General features: G+C 36.6%; 1 protein-coding gene across 1 annotated transcript in view; it reads left to right on the top strand.

The window, feature by feature from the left end:
- Positions 1–21,146, top strand: part of SBF2 (SET binding factor 2) — a 196,342-nt gene that overhangs the window by 168,951 nt on the left and 6,245 nt on the right. The window contains exons 32-39 of the mRNA XM_014309240.2: positions 2,127–2,311; positions 4,110–4,286; positions 7,087–7,188; positions 8,332–8,517; positions 15,014–15,140; positions 16,007–16,134; positions 16,659–16,892; positions 21,041–21,145. Coding sequence (XP_014164715.1) covers positions 2,127–2,311; positions 4,110–4,286; positions 7,087–7,188; positions 8,332–8,517; positions 15,014–15,140; positions 16,007–16,134; positions 16,659–16,892; positions 21,041–21,145 — 1,244 coding nt within the window. The remainder of the gene's footprint in view (positions 1–2,126; positions 2,312–4,109; positions 4,287–7,086; positions 7,189–8,331; positions 8,518–15,013; positions 15,141–16,006; positions 16,135–16,658; positions 16,893–21,040; position 21,146) is intronic.

Genomic DNA, 21,146 nt, shown 5'->3' with positions numbered 1-21,146 from the left:
AAAATGGATTACTGTCAAATCAGAAAGTCATAATACAGTAATACATAAGATACTGCTAACAAAAATAAAGTACTAAGCAAAAGTACAGTAGAAACATAATTGTGCCTTTTAATCACTGCTGTCCATGCTGGCAAGCATTTTCATCTGCATGTATTTGTAGCCAGTTCTGTTGCTTTTGATGTGCCACAAGTGCTGATGATGAGTGCATTTGTGAAATGCTCCAAAGTGTCACTGTGTATTTTTGTACTCTTCATCTTTGGGGACAGCAGTTTGTGTTGGAAATTTTTCATACCAAATGAATGAGAACTTCTTTCTCTTATTAAGTGTTTGCTGTCATTTCTGCTTGCTAAAGTCGCTATTATTTCACATGTAGTAGCTGAGACATGGAATAAAAGTTTGTACTAAACACCCTCCTTTACTGCTTGAGGTGTTTATAAAAGTGGCTGGCTGTGAAGTGGGAGCTTTTGAGAGGTGTTACTGCCCAGAACTCCTTGCCAGCCACTCTCAGTTGCTGCAGTTCATCTCCTCACATCTCAGACTAGCAGCCAGACAGGCAGACAAGCTAAGCCGTACAGACAATCCCTGTTGAGAGTTACTGTACAGAATTATTTTTTAATAGAAACACAATCCTGCTTCTAAAATATAGAATCAAATTATTTTGCCAGTTGAGCTATCTCAGTGGAATTTACTGTTATCTGCATCTTTTTTGTTCTGTGCAAGAAATGTTAACTATGCACATTGTTGGATTTTCCTGAAGAGGGGTGGGTGTTGGTCCTATGGTATCTAAATTTCTAGTCCTATGAGGTATTTCTGGTGCCTCTTTTGGATATCTTGCTTCACAGATTTATGGACAAGAGTCTCTTCTGATAATCTGATTTACTGCATATTAGGATAAGGAATTTCACACTGCCATTTGGATGCCAAATTTAGTGTACTTTAAGGGATTTGATTTTCAAGTAGTGCTATTCATACTCTGAGAATCCAATACCTTTCACATGCCTCACATTGCACACACAAAAACAATCTCACAAAATCCTGGTTATTAATTGAAGTACAAGAAACAGAAAAATATTTGCTGCTTGTCTTTTCTTCTAGCACTAAACAGGCCTTGACAATCTGATTTTAAAAATCAGATTAAAAATTGCTACTTTCTTATGTTAAAATCACCAAACTTGCTTGAGCATGATGAGATGAGAGCATGGCTGTCTGCTGTAGAATCTGCCCTGGCAGTGCCAATGGAGCTGCAGCAGCCAGGTGTACACAGTGCAGACTCAGAGTGCTGCTGGGGTGTTGGGGTGATGCCATTCTGTAGTAAAATGCAATGATTGGCATATGACTCTGTTGATCCAGAATGCTGAACAATTGCTTTATTAAAATAGATTGTATTACATTATACTATATTAAAGAGATACATACTCTACTCTACTCCACTCCACTTTACTCTACTATACTTTACTATACTAAACTACATAATAAAGAAAAAGCTGTGGCTGTCTTGAGACAGCCAGGACACAGCTTTGACCCAATTAATATAAATGACCATCACCAGAATCCAATTAAGAACTCCCTTCAGGTAAACAATCTTCCTAACACATTCTACATATGCAAACACAACAGGAGCAGCAAGTAGAGATAAGAATTGTTTTCTCTTCTTCTCTCTGTGCTTCTCCAGGAAAAAGCCCTGAGAGAGAGAATGATGTCTCTCTGTTCAGAGAATGTGAATGCCGCACCAGTCAAGGATTGCTGCTTGCACATCCCACTGCGCTTCATGTTGCTGCCAGCTTTGGGATTTCTGCACTTTCCTGATTTCCATCCCTCTAGAAATTTCATTTCCATGCACTTACATGGACATTGCTATCTGCAAATTGTGGTTTATCACTGTGTCACTGAGATCACAGCAGCTCTTTTCTCTACAGTAGAAAGCAGAGTTAGATGAGAGTCTGAGGTTAAACCATGCAGTAGGATGGTTTTGAGAATTTCTGTTACAAATCTATTTCTTTCCAGTACATGCTGTTAATTATGTCCTGTGAGGGATGCATGTGACACATTTAAGCATCTTTGTAAGTAAATATGATCTCCAGTGCTTCACACAAAATGTTTTTTAAATATTCTTCATCCTTATGAAGGTGTATGGGCGAGTCTTCGTTCAAGCAACCGATTTATCAACACTCAGACTCCATTCATTGATGTTGGTGCAAGGCTTGCAGGGAAGGATAACCCCCCTCCCTACAGCAGCAGCTCCTTTCTGCAAAGTCAGCTGCTGAGAAGACAAGCAGCCCTCTATATATTTGGAGAAAAATCTCAGTTACGGGTAATGACAATTTAATTTTTTCTCATGTTTAATGTAGTTTTTATTTGGTTGAGTTTAATTATTCTCATGTTGTTACAAACAATAAATGGTATTCAAGATAAGATGGAAATATGTTATAAAGGAAACAAAATTTTGTTAGCTGGCAAAGCAATTATCAGAGAAGGAAATGCTCATTACTGTGGGCAGCACTAAACTCACACAAAGCCAAGTTGATGAGAATTGGCCAACCCAGAACTCCTGATTTGATTACATGGAGAGGACCATGATGTCTACAGTTTTGTACATATTATTTGGTAGATTTTAATGTTTTAGATGGAATTGTTTGAAAAACAGGTATCCTCTAATTCTTAGTAGTTTTACTTGTTTTCTGAAAATGTTTTCAGATTTTTTTTTTTTAATCTCTGCATTCAAAGATTAAGAAACTCATTTTTTTCTACTTTCTTACTCAAAATGTGAACATACATAAAATATTAATGTATTTTTTAAAATACAAAAGGTCCAAAACCCATTACTGGTAGTAGGAAAACACATCACTATCCATTTTTTTCTGAAATTATGTTCTATCAGGAGGTGGAGGAGACGTGCTGTACCAGAATAATGCATCAATTACATAGAATCAAATTACTTTATTCCACTAATAATGACTGTTTCTATTTGTTTGATTTCTTAATTAATGATAAGTGAAGAGTTCAGTCATGCATCTCCAGCTGTGTAGCAGAAACTACTGCTTTATTCTGCTAAATATCACATGAAAGAATTTGATGAGGCAAACAGAAATGTACAACATTTTAAAGAAATGGTGCTACATTCCTCAGTTGCTTTTGTCATGTATTATTCCAACTTGCCATTGTTGAGTTATTGAATTTATTTTTGAACCACGCAAAGTATAAACAGAATTAAAACCAGGCTTTCACTTTCCTGCATTTTCGATTGGCATTCTATGAAGGAGCTTAATGAAGATTATTTGCAGGCCAAGTTTAATTCAATGAAAGCAATTTCTGAAGAAAACTCCAAAAGTTTGGCATGCACATCTTCAGTGATGCTTCATACATGAGAATTGTTTTTCCAATAATGGTCTCCATATTATCCTTTTCATCATAATCCTTTGGGGGTTGGTGGGGATTTTTTTCAGTCAGCTAACTTATTCTCTTAATTCAGTCCTCCTCTCTTATTGCTGAATGCAGTAAGTTAAATAAAACATGAGGAATTCTGCTAGGAAAATCATCCAGCTGCTGCTCTGTGCTGAACAAGGTGCTTCAGCCAAACAACTCCCTCAATGCCCAGTGATGGTTTAGATGACTCAGCTGCTTTGCACTTATGAGGCTTCTTTTTGGGTGTCAGGGTTACTTTTTTCTGCTTTATTGAACTCCCAAAATGTGTCCTGCACTCTTCATATGTCATCCATACAGATATTTTCATTTTTATTTGTTTATTGTTGATTAGCTTTGAAAATGTTAAAGTACACTATGTTGTGTGTAAGGAACTGAACAGATTGTCACTGGACTTTGGTTTTTCACCACTACTACTGCTAGAATAATTCTAATTATTATAGAAAGCATGACTGCTGTGCAGTACATTCTGCTGTTATCGTTATAGTTGGGTACTTTATTGTGGTACATTTTGCAAGGATTTTTATTATATTTTTTATTATCCTGGGCAGGTGTTTAACTCCACCGATTTTTCATGAGGAATTAATTACTTGGCAATAAAGCAGGCAAGACTTTAGGATTTAAGGAGACTGTCAGTGAAAAATATGCTTCCCTTTTAAATTACATCTGCTGTTGTCCTTTTCATACAGGGGTTCAAACTAGATTTTGCTTTGAATTGTGAATTTGTTCCTGTTGAATTCAGTGACATCCGGCAGACGAAGGCGAGCTTTAAAAAGCTGATGAGAGCTTGTGTTCCCAGCACAATTCCTACTGACTCTGAGGCAACATTCCTCAAAGCTCTTGGGGAGTCAGAGTGGTTCCCACAGGTAATTCATCTGACAGGTACTTCTGATAATCTATATGCAGTGCTGCTCACACAAAATAAATTCCAAGCTGTTGTGACAGAGGACTATTGTGTTCTAACCAGCTGCTCTTTGCTCACTGTAAGCTCTTTGCATGCTCTCTATTCTGGCATTACACAGGCATTACTATTATTTTAATGCCATCATAATATTTACAAATAGGGGAGGCATTTTTGTAACAGAATTTATGTTTCATAACATGAAACACACACACACACACAAGGAGAGGTGACTGGGTTTTTTATCTATATACATTCATGGTCTTGGTTTTAAATTATTTTTCTTATTTTATATATTTTAAAAATCAAAAAAAGAAAGTGTGGGATATTAAATGAGCTTTTTGATTTTAAAACCAATATTTGACACAACACTCTTCCTATGTGTTCCCACCCTGGATTTTGATATGCACAAGTTAAAAAGCAAGCAAACATCTGTTGTGGGATACAGGAAAGAGAGGATTCTATGTGTGTTACCTCTTCTCTCTGAATGTGTACCTTTATTTCCCTATCTCATATTCCTTTACATAAATGTTAGCCAAACAAAGGCAAGACTGGAGCAAACTTTGCAAGATTCAAATTAAGAAGGATGTGGGAAAGCCAGCTCTTTGTAAATCTAAAACCACTTTAATTACAGTGAATGGCTTTTAACAGCTGCTTGTTATGTTTGGAAACCCCTGCAGAATATACTTTTCTCAAATGCAATTAATCACAGAAAGCAGAATAGAATTATGCTGATTTCTTAAGGAGGAAATACTTGTGAGGAACTTGTCAGTTATCACAGATCAGGAATTGCACTCCTGGTTGAAATGTGCTGCAAGGAGGGGCTCAGCTTCTTCCCTGGGCTGAGAGCAGGAGCTGCTCATGGCTGGGGCTGCCCATCAAGGTTTGCAGGAGGGGGAGAAGTTGGGAGAGCATGAAAAAGACTTGACTTCCTCAGCATGTGAATATTTTCCATTACAGAGTGGTTGAGCAAGTTCATAAGTGTAGATAAATTAATCTAATGTAATTTCATCATTGAATTAATGAAATAAACTTGTTCCCTGCAGCAGCCCAGGGATGGAGGGCAGATAACACTGCAGTTCTCTCTTTTGGCATATTTCAGAGGATCATTCCTTGCTTTGGCTGCATCACTCTGCTGAGGGCTAGGACATCTTGTCACACACTAGCTTTGTTATATTTAAACCACATTTCTGTGGTTTAAATCATGTCATATCTGACTTATGTGATAAAGCTAATTTATGACTGATAAAGTTAATTTATGACTGGTTTGGCACATTTTCTACTATTCCCATGAAAGAACATAGATCTGTCATCTCAGAAATGTTTTCATTGTGTTATGCTTTCCTCTTCTGGGCAATAGAAGTTTAAAATTACAGATTTTAACACTGTATGGACTATCTCTTTATAAGAATGTGAATGTATAGAGGAAAATTGAACACTGCCCTGTCTTCTGAACCCAAATTATAAAAATAGTGGTTTGCATTGTTAACAATGAATCTGTAAAACCAGATTGCATATCTGTTTCCTCGTTAAAGATGGGAAGAAACAGCCTTTCTTCTATTCTACTGCCTAAGAAAGCATAGAAGAATAAACGAGCTTGGTTATAAAAGTGGTTCTCTTTTCAGTCTTTTCTTACAAAAATTGCAGGAAAAATAATCTGTTTGGGTTGGGGTTTTTCTCTAAATAATGGCTGTGTGAGTGCTCAGAGGAGTCAAGGTTTTTCTATCACAATTTCCATAGCAATATTCATGAACTTTTAAGAGGAACAAAGCAGACTGCCATGAATAGGGATGAATTTTCTAGGGTTTAACTGTTGTTTGGTTCATCTTTCTTCCTCTTGTTTTCTTCAATTTAATTTTCTTCTCACTTTCCTGTGCCTTGTGTACTTTCTGAACTTACTTATTTCCTTGCATAAATGATCTTAGATGTTTCTTACCATCTTTTGTTTGTTTTCCTGTACTGTTTTCTTCCTTCTTTCAGGCTTTCATCTTTCCCATTGCTTCTATTGGTTGGATTATATTCGGTGCTGCACAAAGAACAATTTCACTCTGCTGTAAAACACTGAATTCTTTGTGTATTACCTATTATGTTGTTTACCAAGAGTGCTGTCATAGTATACAAAAATGGTAAAATCATCATATAGATTTTTCTTTTTAGTAATAATGATGTGAAGTCTCATAGTGAGATAAAATGGCCCAGATTCACCTGAACTTCTTTAACCTGCTTCTTCTAGCATCACTGTGTCATGAATATTAAAGTGCAAATCACTAAAGTGTCCACTTTTCATATATTTTAGCCTGTCTGCCCAACTATCTAAACTGTTTCTCTGTTGTTGTTATTATTGTTCAGTTCATTAATTTCCAACTTCCATGGTACTGAGTATTTGTAATATTGTAAATATCCTGCATGGGTTCTCCCATCAAAGTACTTAGTGACTTTATGGAATCTTAATGTTTCACAGGAAATTATTTTAGTTTAAGCCCAGGATGGAATTTCTCTCCAGTAAATCTGTCAACTGTGTTGTTCCCATTCTCCTTTTTATGACAGCTAGTTTATTACATTACTCATTGGCTTTAATACTTTAAGTTCCTATTTTCAAAACTTCCCTTAGTTTTATTTTATTGCTGCCTAATCAGCTGCATCAATGTATTTCTCTGTGCTATATGTGAATCCAGGAATGCATTTGTAAATATGAAAATATTCTTTTTATTGATATTATCTAAATATTTATCTAGAGTGTGTTACTCATTCATGGTATTTTATAGCTTCACAGGATAATGCAACTGGGTGTGATCATCTCTGAGCTCCTGGAAAATGGTTCTTCTGTTATGGTTTGTTTGGAAGATGGCTGGGATATTACTGCTCAAGTAAGCTGCTATAAAAACCTTGAAATAGTTCAATATTAAGGAAAAACACCAGGCAATGCTTTTTTACACAAGTGACAGATAATTTGGTGTGACATGAATAAATTTGTGTTGCAGCAGCAGAGAAGAAACCAGAATGCATGGATCCTTGCATTCATTTGCAATTTATTTCATGACATGGTTCCTTAAAATGAGTTCAGTCCAAAGGTCCTGATGGTCTTAACAGTTCTAAGGCTTGGATGTAAGATCTGCATTCCTGCACCTGACCATGTGTAAGAATGAATGCTAGAAGTTACCACAACTGTTCATTTATCATTTTAGACACAGGAGAAATTTATTCTCTTCCATTCAATTTCCATAAGTAATGTTAAGAGACCACACAGGGAGAAAACTGAATTTGTGCCAAAGTGCCTGTAACACCTGCTGCAAGGGCAGATCACCTCAAACTTAAATTAGGTGAATTGAGATCTGCTGCCTGATTTAATAGATGCATTGTGTCCATGCTGCTGCTTCATCATTCAGAAGAGAAACACAGATAGCCATTAATTCTAGTAAATAAAACCTTCATGTGCACCCAGCATCATAATACCAGGTAAACAAGCACACAAAAGAATGTGACCATAATTATTTGAATCATTGCCAAACAATGAAGAGTAGAGAGGGGAGATACATGCCTGGAACTGCAAGAAGGCTGTGCTGTATTTCAAAATCTCCTGAGATGCTGTGTATAAAAACAGACTACAGTTGGCTGGGGCAAAACCTCTAAAATCAACCTCAGGACCAATTCTTTAATGCTTTTTCTGCTGAGGTAGTAGATACTATCTTTTAAATGTTTAGTATAAAAGGGATTTTATTTCAAACATAATTTAAATGTAGTAAACATTGTAACCACCTCCCAAGTCTGTAGGTACTTAGGTTTTACTTCTACAGATACCATAAAGTCTCAATGCAATTGAAGCTTTTTCATGTGGAATATTTGGTTTGTTTCATAAAAATGTCTGTGATAAAATACTTGTCATCGAGTTTATACGAAAGCTTTTGTTTTCTTGAACAATGAACAGCTTACTGAATGCTTGCATTCATTTGCTAAAGGTTTCTACTAACTTCTGTCAGTGGTAACACAGAATATCCTGTCCTGTGATGCAGGTGGTGTCTCTGGTGCAGTTGCTCAGCGACCCCTTCTACAGGACCCTGGAAGGATTCCGAATGCTGGTGGAGAAGGAGTGGCTCTCCTTTGGCCATAAATTCAGCCAGCGCAGCAATCTCACCCTCAACTGCCAGGGGAGTGGATTTGCTCCTGTTTTCTTACAGTTCTTAGACTGTGTGCATCAGGTGAGCCAATCTCTAACTTCCATTTACAAGAAGGTTTCATGAAGAAATGTGTCTGTTCCAGTATTTCAGATGTTATGGGTACAGATTTGGGAGAAGATTAGTAGCATCATTCCCTAGGTGTTAATAAAGTGAATGGATTTCACCCCAAGAAGAGCTGGAATAGTTGTCTAGAGGGCAGATAACACTGGAGTTACTCTCTTTTGGCATACATAGAGGAGACTGACCCAAAGCAGACTCAGAGGGATGGTTGGTGGTACTGTTCTATTAAGGTTGTTTATGTAGAGGTTTCAATTAGAAGGTTTTTAAGCTATGAGTGGCTTTTAGAGTCCTTTATTCCAAAGGAAGAAGGGACTGATTTCTAGGACCTGGACTAGACAGTTTCTAATTCCTTGTGCCTGATGATGAGCCTTGAAGAGGCCTTGTACTGCATCAGTTCTGGAAACAATGACAGCTATAAACCAGGGATTCTGAGATGTTCTGATTTTTATGTCTAGTATATGTTCAGAAGAAGAGGGACACCAACAATTTTGTTGTGTAGGAAGAAATTGGGTTAAGAAGATTATATTAATTTTGGATTAATTCTGAAGTCTGTCCTTTTCTCCATCTCAAACCACTAAGTGTAAATTCTTTGCAGAGATTGTGTGTATGCAAATATAAGAGGGGTCCTTACATAGTTCCTCTTGTACATCTGTCCTTCTTTTCCCACTTCTCTGATTTTTCTCACTGAAAAAGCTGACAGTTTCCTTGACATTATTGACTGGTGTTAAAATGTATGGATGACTGTGTATCACAGAAAATTAACTGTTAAGGCACCAGCCTTTTTACTGGGAACACACATTCATAGTGAATACTTGCATGAAAGAGCAGTCTGTGAGTAGGTCCTACTCTGCTACCTGAAGAAAACTCCACAGATTAAATAATCTGCTAAACCAATGGAAAGCAATCTTCAGATCTGTCTGTGTGAGATTGATAATGAATGAGCTTAGAAGGAGTGAAAAACATGTTATGGAAAAAATCTCCAGCTTTGTTTGTTTCCCAGTGGTAAACACAAACAGCCATCATTATTGCTGTCTCAGGAGTTAATAAATCATATTCTTGGAATTTGCATTGATTGCTACAGCACTGCCCTTATGAAAACCTTAGAAATATTTGTCATGTCTTCTGTTTCATCCATTTCCCATGGTTGTGGCCATAAGATTGTTTTGTATTTGAAATTGGGAGATGTCTCTAAGGAGAATCAGTACTGCATTTTTTGTTCAAATAAGTTAAGCTGCCCAAATGTCACACTTTTTCTTACAATAGGCTTAGGGGTTATTGCTCCCTTTCTGCAGCAGGAAAAAACCCATGTTCTTGGTTGCAATGGCTACAGCAGGACAAAATTTCCATGTGCTCTAATACTGAAACCCATCTGCCTGGTGGTTCATTCAGTTCTGTAAATTAATTTGTCTTGGTCATGGTGCTGTGTTCTCTCTTCTGTAAGGTGTCTTCTCTAAGTTTAAATTGGCAGATTGGATAGCACCATCCATTGGTAGAATGGAGTAAACCTACCTCTGATTTTAAGCAGTAGTGTAAATTTGGAGTTGGAATCCTCCCAGCACCTCCCCTTACCATTTTTTGATGCTGCTCTGGTGCATGTGCAGTAGATTTTTTAGGGAAGAATTTAAACTTGCACCAATGATTTGTCACTTAGCTTAAAACCATTGGGGTCATCGATGTAAAGTGGAGTCATCCACTCAACTGGACTAAATCCAGTCCAAGTAAAACCACAGATGTGTAGTATGGCTGCAGGGACCTCAGCAGCAGCTCCTTCAGTCTCTTTGTCTTCTCTGGGCTCCTTCTGATTTCTTGCTAATGTAGACATAGCCTACATCCTGTTTCTGCCCCTGGAAACACTTTGCTTCAGTTTTACTGTAATAAATCTTAGAAAGTTGTCATTACAAGGAAATTATCCTCACATGCCCGTGCAGTATTTCCTTCTCAAGTGATTCAGAGGTGACACAGTTTTTGGAAAAAAATGGGTTATGCAGAAGAAAGTTAAAAATTAAATTCAAGGATTTGGGTTTATTGTCATTAAATAGAATGAACCATGTTTTGTTCATGATTTTTCTTTAAGTTGTGTTTAACAAAATCTGCAGTTCTAAAGACATGGAATAGTGGATTATAATCATCTCATCTTTAAAAGCTGGAATGAAATGTAAAGTGGGACAAATCCCTGCTGTTGACAACTGTCAGGTGCAGTTTTGCCTCAGGCTGCACACATGTGAATGTGTCAAGGAGATACAGGAGCATCACCTTTATAATTCACTTCAGAGAGCAGCTTCTGTGCCTGTCACTTGTTGGAATCCAAAATGCAAGGAACTCTCAGAACTTTGAGCCTGGAAGCCAAAGCTTAGAATTAAACATGGGATTTGATCTAAGACCTTGGATAGAGCTTCCAAACTTAGGTGCTAGAATGTGAATTTATAGTTTAAAGCAGAGACACATTAAGCTAAGTAAATGAAAGGTTAGAGTTTTGGGGTTTAAGACAGAGAAAAAATTAAAGTGTTTAATTTGTTTTGTGCATCATAACATGATTGGCTAAAAAAACTTACACTGTAGCATGGGCCCTATAAGGTGAAATATTTAAGGATTGGGTCAAAAATATAAATGTCCTTGTTGGCAGTGTTTTATTGGTCAATAACTCCTTAAAAGGTCTTGTAACTAAGGGTCTTGTGACCTTCTAACCATGCTGTAATGATTTGAGCCAAGTTTACTATTCCTGCCTCTGTAGAAGATTAAAAAAAAAAAAACTGCATCATCAAAAACAATTCTGAGGTCCCATCTTGAATTCCTTCCAGAATTCCCAAGTGAATTATCACAGTCACTCAGCAGGTATCTGCCTCTGTCTTAGGCAATGCACAGGTTATTAGCAGATGCATTTTCCAGAGAGAAGAGCATTTTGTGTTTGTGGGTTTGAGCTGTGTGCCCTGGGGGCAGCTGTGCCAGCAGGACTGGTACCTCCTGCTGCCCACCAGGAGCTGTTCACTGCTGCTCTGGTGGAGAGAGCACCTCCAGTCCCTCAACCCAGGGCTTCTTGGCAGCTCCCAGCCAAAATGTTGGGGAAAATTTGGTAGAAAAGACCATTAGGAGCTGTTCAGCTTGTCCATCTGAAGGAGACAGTAACTCCTTATGAGGAAAGATAAGGCTGTGAAGGGGTTATAATTATTTTGCCCAGTGTTATCTTCATCCAAGACAGGGCATGGGAAGCACAATATTGATATATCAGGCTAATATTGATAATACAGACTGGTCTGTAAGCTAAATGTCCTACAGTCCCATGGAGAAGGAAATTCTGAGTAACTTTTCTAGAACTGGAGTTAGATTATCCTTCTAACTCATGATAACTCTTTTAACTCATAGTGTTGAGATACCAAATTCTAACAGTGTGGTTGTAATTTTTAGAGAAATTGATTTTGAAGGCAAATCATTGGTTAAAATTTCATATGAATTTATCATAAAAAATAAGTTTTATCAACATCTGTACCTGAAAATTTTTGTGAATTTTCATTGGTTTCTGGGCAAATTGTTACACAACTACAGAATCCAATTGGATTGCAACTTGACCCAGAAGTGTCATAAATTATGATCAGTTATTTTAAATTACCCATTAACTGGAAGCAAACATTTGGTCCTTTCAAAGTACTTTTAACCTTTACAATCCATATACTAGGTGCAGTAAGAAAATTACCACAGAGCCAGTACATGCATTAAATATCAGGGGTTAAGCTAAAGATCCAGAGAAAACAAATGAAGCAGTGATTCCTAAATTAGAACTGCATCATCTTATAAAAAGTCATTGTTTATGCCAATATCTCCAGGTGTCAGCTGAATTATTAATGCAAAATCAGTCTTTCACAATAGCAGCATCTGGCAGATGCTTTCCCTGCTTCTAAGGAGACGGAGTTTATGCAAGTGATGTCAGTGAGGAAGCTTCTCTTATTTTTCTTCTGAATCTGTTTGGTAATTTATTAACTATAATTAAAACAGGATGATTTTCTAGAGCTGACATCTTTTAAGCCCAGTGAGGAGCTGTGTCCCAGCACCCTGTGTAAGAGGAGGTGAGTGCTGCTCCCATGGGAGGTGTGCTCAGGCATTCCAGGGTTTGCAGGGAAACCTCGTAGCCATTACCAGCACAGGACCTTTGGAGCGCTGTATTCCTCATTCATGCTAAGGAAAAATTGATTTAAAAAACAAAAAATGTGTTAGAAAACTAAGGAAAGCTGATAGATCTGTAAGATTATTAAATACATTTAGGAGTTACTTCAGTGGGACCATGGTAATTTTAAAAACAACCCCAGAATGCTGAGTTTCTTCAATCATAATATTGGAAACATGTGCAGGTTTAATCAGGTTTTAGATGTTCATGTATTATGGAGATTAAGACAATAATTACTACATTGCTTACCTCTATCAGAGAAATGTTTTATAGATGTTTTTTCTTTAAAAGTAAATTATAATTATAATAACTTATTGTTATTACAATATTTCTGCATGCAGAAATCTCAGAAATGGCATCATCCACAACATTTAGAGCCATGACAGGATTTTATCAGCAGCTTGTTCTTGTAACTCTTACATGTATTAAAATAATTGTTGGACTGTAAGTAGAAGTTAAGACCCTGTATATATTTCCTGTCAAATAGCAGAATGTTGCCTCTCCTTCTTACAGTATATTAAAAAAACCTTCTCCTAGCACAAGGAGAAAATATGTACTAAAGAAGATATGGGAAAAAACCCTCTTTTTTATAAATAGAGCTAAATACTTAATTTGTCTATAAAATTGAAGTCCTGAATTTATCATAGAAAAAAATATTGCTTATTCTTATTTGCTTGCTTAATCTTTTATTCTTACAAATCAGTGCAGGAATGTAGTACTTGTATCAGGGGAAAAATGGGGATTAAATAAGAGTGGGTATATTGAACTGACATGTCTTAAAGTATCTGAGCATTTAAAATGCCCAGCCCCAAGATAATATTGAGATATAATAACACCAAATTCTCTGACTGAAATGCTGTGTGGGTGTTTGTAGGTCCTTTGAAGGGATTTTCCTGTCACTGTTGTATGTTCAGTAGAAAACTTCTCCTTGCTAAACACTTATTTCCCCCTTTATTTAGCTGGTCTATGTGGAAATATAAACATAAGGAGCTTCAAGTAATCTTAGTAACAATTCCCATCAGTACTGAAAAAAAACCATGGAGTAACTGACAGGTTGAGAGAGAAACTGATAAGAGATTAGAGAGAAAATATGGAGCAGAAAAAGGAGTGGTGGGAATGCAGAAGACAAGGCAGGGGTAGGTTGCAGAACTAAAGGCATATTACAGGTTTGATGGGGAGCTAGACAAAGAACAGTGAGACTTACTTCAAATGTGAAATTCAGTCAGCAGTTTCTTTTTCTATTGCAAGCTGTACTTATTTCCACTGCAATTAGGAATTTCCAGTTAAGTGCCGTGTTTATTCTGAAAATAAAGAACCTGAGCCATAACCTTATTTGACGTGTAAATTTTAAATTAACACATGAAGTTTCTCCAAGCACTATCTCATCAAGATTTTTAGAATCTTTCTTTTTGTATGGATATCAAGTATAAATATCAGTAATTAATGCTAAATTTTTTCCCCATTAATATTAAACTTTGTGCTTAAAATCTTACATGAGGCTGTTTATGATAATGTTAGAGAGGAGCTGCTGTGAAGAACCAGCAATTTCACAGTGCTGTACTCTGATAATCTTGTATAGTTTTCTTAAATAAACTCTCCTGACTCATGTTGGAGTCATTCACTGAATCAGACAGATCCTCAGCCTAATGAGGGGAACAATTTAAGGAATGACATGGTTTGAACTGTTTTAAAAGAATAAGGGCAAGACACCTCCTCATTCTGGGTTTTTTTCATATTCTAATTTTTGGTCATATTTTGAAAAGGAAGAAATATGTGTAGACTAGTAAGTACTTGAGAAATTGGCTGTTTCAGGAGCGGTAGGTGGAATCTCATTTGCAGCATTGTCTCTGTACTTTTCTGCTTCATGGGGTTCTCAGCAATAGACAGAAATCCAATGCGAAACCTTTCAGTTAAAGGTTGAATTCCAGCCACATCCAGGAGTAGCATCTTCACCTGTGAAGTTATGTGGTGACTCAAGAATTATCATAGAAGATTTATATCCAGTTGGATTTCCTGGAAGAATCATGGAATCATTTGTGCAGAGTATGATATTGCTTATTACACAGTTCACTCTATCTGCTCTGAAATGTTCTTGCAGCATAGACAATACATGAATTTACTTAGCCAAAAAATATTCTAGGACAAAATGTTAGAAGGATTTTTGTGACACTTGCAATTTGTTTTCAGCATTCATGGGGGAATTGTTTTGCTGTCATTTCACTTTATTATTTCTTACATATCTATTTGTATTATCCTCAATATCCACTTTTTTTCCTTTTTTTTTTTAATTTTATTTTTTAGATTCATAACCAATACCCGACAGAGTTTGAGTTCAATCAATATTATCTGAAGTTTCTGGCTTTTCATCACATATCAAATCGATTTAAAACATTTCTTCTGGATTCAGATTATGAGAGACTAGAACATGGTATGTGTGATCTTTGTGTCTTGCATACTGCTTGTGTGGTTGTTGATACTTTTCTCCTCAATATTTGGTCTACAAGAAATTTGCCTGGGTTAAGATGGTCCAGTAGCTGCGTGGTGACCACATGAGGAATTTCCATGTAATGAAATTACATTTCAGGTGTAGAAAGGAAAATGGAGGTGAAGAACATGTAATATTTTCTGCATCAGTGATTCCTGAGCTGTGCCTCTGATGGCCCTAAGAGAAAGTAGAAGCAATTAGTGCCATGCCTAATTGGCATAAATTGCTTAGTTTTTAGCAGTTTTTCTAGGTAGTTCCATTTTCCCTGCTAAATACCTTCTTTTAATAGAAACAAAGGCTCTGTGAGTCCATCAGAGAGTGCACAAAGTTTCAAGAAAGAAAAGCCTTTCCATCGATTTCCTCCCACTTCTTCCTCCTGCATTATCTTCAGTGTTTCTCCTTTTATATTTTCTGTTTTACTCCATCTGTCATGTGCAACCTGACTGGTTCCAAGGCCTTAGCTGCCCTCAGAGCTGTTTTGCTGAGGCTGTTCTTGGGACTTGTCCACTCAAATATGCTCCAAATTTCTCTGCTTTGAGGGCTGCTTCTCATGGCATATGATCAATTGTAATGCTTTCTTAAAAACTGTTGTAGCTATGGGGCAGATTAGACTTGAGCAACCATTTTATTCCAAAAAAAAAAAAAAAGTTGTTGTCTATTATTTATCTTCTTTATTTATTTCCTCTTGCAGTGGTATTTGATAGTAGAGTTTGCTATACCTTCAATCTGTGAAATTCCATTGGGCTGTGCTTCAGCATTTGTTGAGCATTATCCCAAAGCCATCTTTTTGCTGCTCTTCTTTTCGCCAGGGACGTTGTTTGAAGATAAAGGAGATAAACATGCCAAGAAAGGAATTTGTATTTGGGAATGTATTGAAAAGATGCACAAAAGGAGCCCTATTTTCTTCAATTACCTCTATGCCCCTGCTGAAATTGAGGTATGATTTTTCTTAAAATACAGGTGGTTTGCTATTCTGAGTGATTCCTTGAGTGCTTTTTGATATATTAATTGTTCTGAACTGAGTTAAGTATTTGGTGGACAAAATTGACCCTACCTGATTGAATGGAGCAGTATCTGAAAGTCATGGAAATGGAATTTAAAGGGCCAAATCTGGAACATGTATTCATGCATGCTGGTAAGCTAAATGAGGTTCCCTGTTTGATTTCATTAAATTATATGAATTATTATTAAAATTGTCTTTAAAGGGGAACTGAGTGTAGAGTCATAATGGGATACATTTCACAACAATCTGATTGAATCACATTATCTACTTCTCTGTCTTATATGACAATGTCTGTCCCCTAGACTGGCCTGTGTCTTGAATAATTCTAGAAAATTCACAGTACACTCACCATTGTAGAAGTCAATTTAGAATAATCTGAAAAATACAGGTATTGTGTTGTAAATCTTAAATTCAAAGGCTTCCTTCATATCATTATACTAACACTTTGTTTCAAATAGGCACTGAAGCCAAATGTAAATATGTCCAGCCTCAAAAAGTGGGATTATTACGTAGAAGAGATTTTGGCTACAGGTCCTTCCTATGATTGGACCATGGTACCTGCAAAATGCAGTGTTTCAGAAGAAAATGACCAAGCAGATGGTTCAGTCTCTCAGACTAAGAGGAAAATAGTGTGGCCATGTTATGATGATGTAAAAAAAATACAGCCTGATGCCATCACCAGCCTTTTAAATGTGAGTACTTGGGTTGCACAGAACAGTGAGTTATCTTATGCTCATGAAATTCATATTTACTTTTTACTGAAGTTATTGCCTTACAGATGTACTGTTCTTAAAGGATCATGATAGATGTCAAAACAGGTCTTTACTAAGACTGATCTGGAGATGTGGTGGAGGTTCTGGGAATCAATCAGACTTCCTGCAAAGCTGATGTTATTCTGGATGCACACTTCCCTGGGAACAACAGTAGTCAACAACTACTCATGGATTCATTTCTTCACTGTTTTAAAGAAAAATAAAATTTTAGGTTACCTTTCATAGGAAATGCAGGAGCAGCTATTTTCATTTGGGGAAATGGTGAATCTTCCTTTCATGACTTCTTTCTCCTCATTCTGAAGTAGGTGTGTGGTAAAATAACGACCCAGATTCTTGGACAGATCAGAAAATAGAATCTGACACTTGTTGATTGTAACAATTGGGAAGCAGATACACAAACATAAACTGAACATCTTGGCCCACATTTCACAAAAAAGCTTGCCATGATTGCTTTTAGTTTATTCATGTTTACTAAAAGCAAACTGATAAATTTAGATATCTTCAAAATATTTTGGTACTTGAAATAGATATTTGATTTTGGCTTTTTCTTGTTTGGGCTCACTTAGGCCACTTAGTTTCTGTCCCCATTAGAAGATGAAAAATGATCCCATTAGCATCATTGTTGTAGTTTTTTAGAGTGATTTAGCATCTGTCTTCTCTTAAAGATGAAGATGCTTGTTGATTACAATTAATTAACAGCCTAACATTTGGTTATGATCATAATTGGTAGTGCAGGAAAATGACAAGGGCATTCTTCACTTCCATTGTTTTGAGCCACTTGCATGTCCAGATACACATCCCTGTATGCAGTGTTTTGTTTTGAAAACTCTTGGTAAACTTTACCTTAAATTAAAGCTGGGATTATGGAACCCACTATTGCAATGCTTGGAAAATCAGGATATGCTCTAGGCTCCCAGTTCTCCTGATTCAAAGGTGATCTTTAGCAATGCAGGAAGCTTCTGAATGGATGTGAGTCCTTGAAGATTTTGATAGAGAGTTAGCTTTATTCTGGCTTTATTCTGGTACATTCCTCAAATTCCTTTTGGTCTGCTCCTTCCAGTCCTGATTGATTGAGCACAGGAACAATGCTCAGTAAAAAAAATAATAAATAAAGAGAATCTCCTGTAAAACCCCCCTTGACTCAAAATAAGAGAGTCAGAACTTCTCAGAGCTTCTAACTTCCTAGAGGCAAAGGAAGAGCAGCCTCTCAGCAGGGAACATTTTGGGGGTTGTTCAGCGAAGCACAGACAGGTTTGTGTCAGGTAACCAGAGGCCAGGAGCACATCAGGAGCACAACAATGTTCTCCTGCGTTTCTTCCCGGAGTAGGTGCCAGACTATCCGTGTCCACAACTGTGAGAAACTGCCATGTAACAGGGAAATTAGCCATATTGTAGGCTAAAGAAATGTGGGTCAGGTTTTATAGAGTTTAAATGTTATTTGTGAATTAGATTATAGTAATAAAAGATAGCAATGGAAAGAACATTTGGAAAACTTTGGAGAGGTTGTATAAAGGTTACAAAAATATCCTTCTAAGTTTAAAAAGCAAAGTGAACGTTCTTTTAAAACAAGTTGTTAATTTAGGGCTATTGCTGATATAGGAGAAAGACCTCCTTTAATCATAAATCCACTGAGAATGTGTTGGTATCCAAAAAATGTTTCAATTGAGACCATATTTAGCATCGTAAATTACTGGGGAAGATTGAGTCTTGCTTAGTTTATAATGATAAGCCCAAATTTGTTTTTTCTAAAGATATTTTTCAATTGAAAACTAGATAGTGCACTTCAGGATGTAAAGCTGAAACAGAGAAGTTATTGAGTGCCTTAATTCAGAATTTTCAGGGTAGAATGTGATGCTCTTCTTTTAAGAGTGGATCAAATCCTGGTATTTGTAAGAATTGTGAGAAGTTAACCTGTGTGCATTCACAGACATATTGTGGGTGCAAAAGAGGAGATCAGCATCCAGAGTTCTGGAGCTGCTGCAGATGCAACTCCTGTCTCTACCATTCAAATTTTGCAAAGCAGGTTATTTAGCAGATCTCCTAGAAGGCACAGTAATGCTAATTGCTGGTTATTAATTGCAGGAAATGGATCATCTCATAATTGAATTTGTTATAAACTTTCTTTATATACATATATGTATATTTCTGCTCCTGTAAGCCTGGACAACAGCAGATCAACCAGAGAGATCAATTTAAAGACTTTTTTTTTTTCTTTCAAGGAAATGCATCTACTCAGAATCCATTCCACACATGGAAAGAAAAAAAAAATCTGCTGCTTTCCGTAACATTTAAAACCGAAGAGGCAAGAGTAAATCTTGGTGATTTATTGCCATGTATGTTTTTTTACATGGGATCTATTAAAGGAGAATTTAGTCCTAACTTTTCAAGTTATATACAGGAGATTGTTGAAAGTTTTTCGTGAAAGTTTTTCATTTTAAGTTCTGGAAGCACTACTCACCATGGAGCCAAAAAAGAAGGAATGTGACCCAGTTGCTAAGTAACAAGTTTCAGTTACTTCCAGATTCTGCAGAGAAGGACTTGTACTCAGAAGTCAAGACTAGGGCAGAAAGAGAATGATCAGATTAAACTGCCTAACTTAGGGCAATAAAGAGCTTATATCCTTTTGCAGCAATTTGGAAAGGATTTTACTTTAAAAATTGTCTGGTAAATTGATTCAGCTTTATGCCCCCAGAAGTGTTTTCCATTCAGCACTTTCAAAGACAAACAAGTCATCTAGAGAAGACTTTAGTCTGGCTTGTGTTCATCATTCCTTATTTTTTTATCTACCTGAAGATACTCCAAACAAAAGTATTCTGGTTTTATTTCTTAGCAGAAGGAGAGCATATGTGACTTTCAGCTACCTTCAGTATTTAAAGCTGCTTGTTTGATTCTTGCTTGTTTGATTTTGTTTCTCTTTGGAGTTTTCTAATTTATCTTCAGCGAGGAAAAGTTTGTAGAAATATTTTGTTCCTGTTACATTGTCAAACGCTGGCTTTTTATTTTCACCTAAGAGTTCAAAATTTAGTTCAGAAGGTAATTTCCTTATCAAAATGTTTTCTTGCTTTAAAAGTATAATAATTTTCTGTCTTTCAATTAATAGCAGTTTCCTGAAAAAAATTTCAATCAAGAGATCAATAGGAATTGGACAATATTATGAAATCTACTTTAATTATTAAGTATGACAGGAGTAGAGACTTTCTCTACTTCAAAAATAAATGTCTTAGGTGCTTAGTTAGCTTCTATATAGCATGAGAAGCCTATGTCCTGTGGCAGTTTTTTTTCCATCATTAATTCTTAATTGAATTTGCAAAATTGAGCTTTGGATTTTATTTAATTAATAAAAAGATTTTCATAACAATATAGCTGTTGAAAGTAAAAATGGAGAAAGGAAGCATGGCAGGGAATATGGACCACACTTCAGAGTCTTGACAAATGTGTCAATGAGTGTCCACAAGTAAACATAAACTCATAAAATTGCCTCTTTTTACTTAACTTTGCACTGTCTTATTAACAGGAAATAACCCTAACTGGAGGTTATCAACATAGGTCATATTCCCAAGCTCCACAACAAGAACATGTTGTTACAGTTTGGCATCCAGATTGAATAAATCTTTCTGTTTCATTTCCTTCTTTTATTACAGCTTTGTATCACATTTTATAAACCAGGGTAAATGTTAATATTGGCAGTGTCCAATGTTGGTGTCGCAGTACAGAATTTGCTCTTTGTAAATATTTTCATAAAATGCAGCCTGTCCTTATCAGTGTTGTGTTTCTGTTATGGCAGTGGGTGTTGAATTTTGTGTGTTCAAAATTCACTGGGGAGAATTGAAAGCCTGGTGGCTCCTCCAACCTGGGACATGCAAGAAGAACAAAATGTGGCTGATGCTGTCCTTGGGTGCCTTCGAGTCCTGATTCTGATGGCTCTCAGTTTATAGCTCGTGTGACAGAGGGGTTTGAACTTCACTGGGTGAAAACACTGACTAAAGAATGGTTGCATAAAAATGATTGCCAGGGAGTGATCAGTTAGAAATGTTTATTCTTAAGGAAACCCCTGTTACTCGTTTCAGGAAATCGAGAGGTTGGAAAGTAAATTAAATCAGAGCCCAGAGAGGTGGCAGCTTTTGTGGGAAAGGGTCAAAATGAATCTCAAGGATGACACCAGACAAGACAATG

This window comes from Geospiza fortis, unplaced genomic scaffold (genome assembly GCF_000277835.1).
Source record: "Geospiza fortis unplaced genomic scaffold, GeoFor_1.0 scaffold450, whole genome shotgun sequence".
Classification (NCBI taxonomy): domain Eukaryota; kingdom Metazoa; phylum Chordata; class Aves; order Passeriformes; family Thraupidae; genus Geospiza; species Geospiza fortis.
This window is presented reverse-complemented; position numbering and strand designations above follow the sequence as displayed.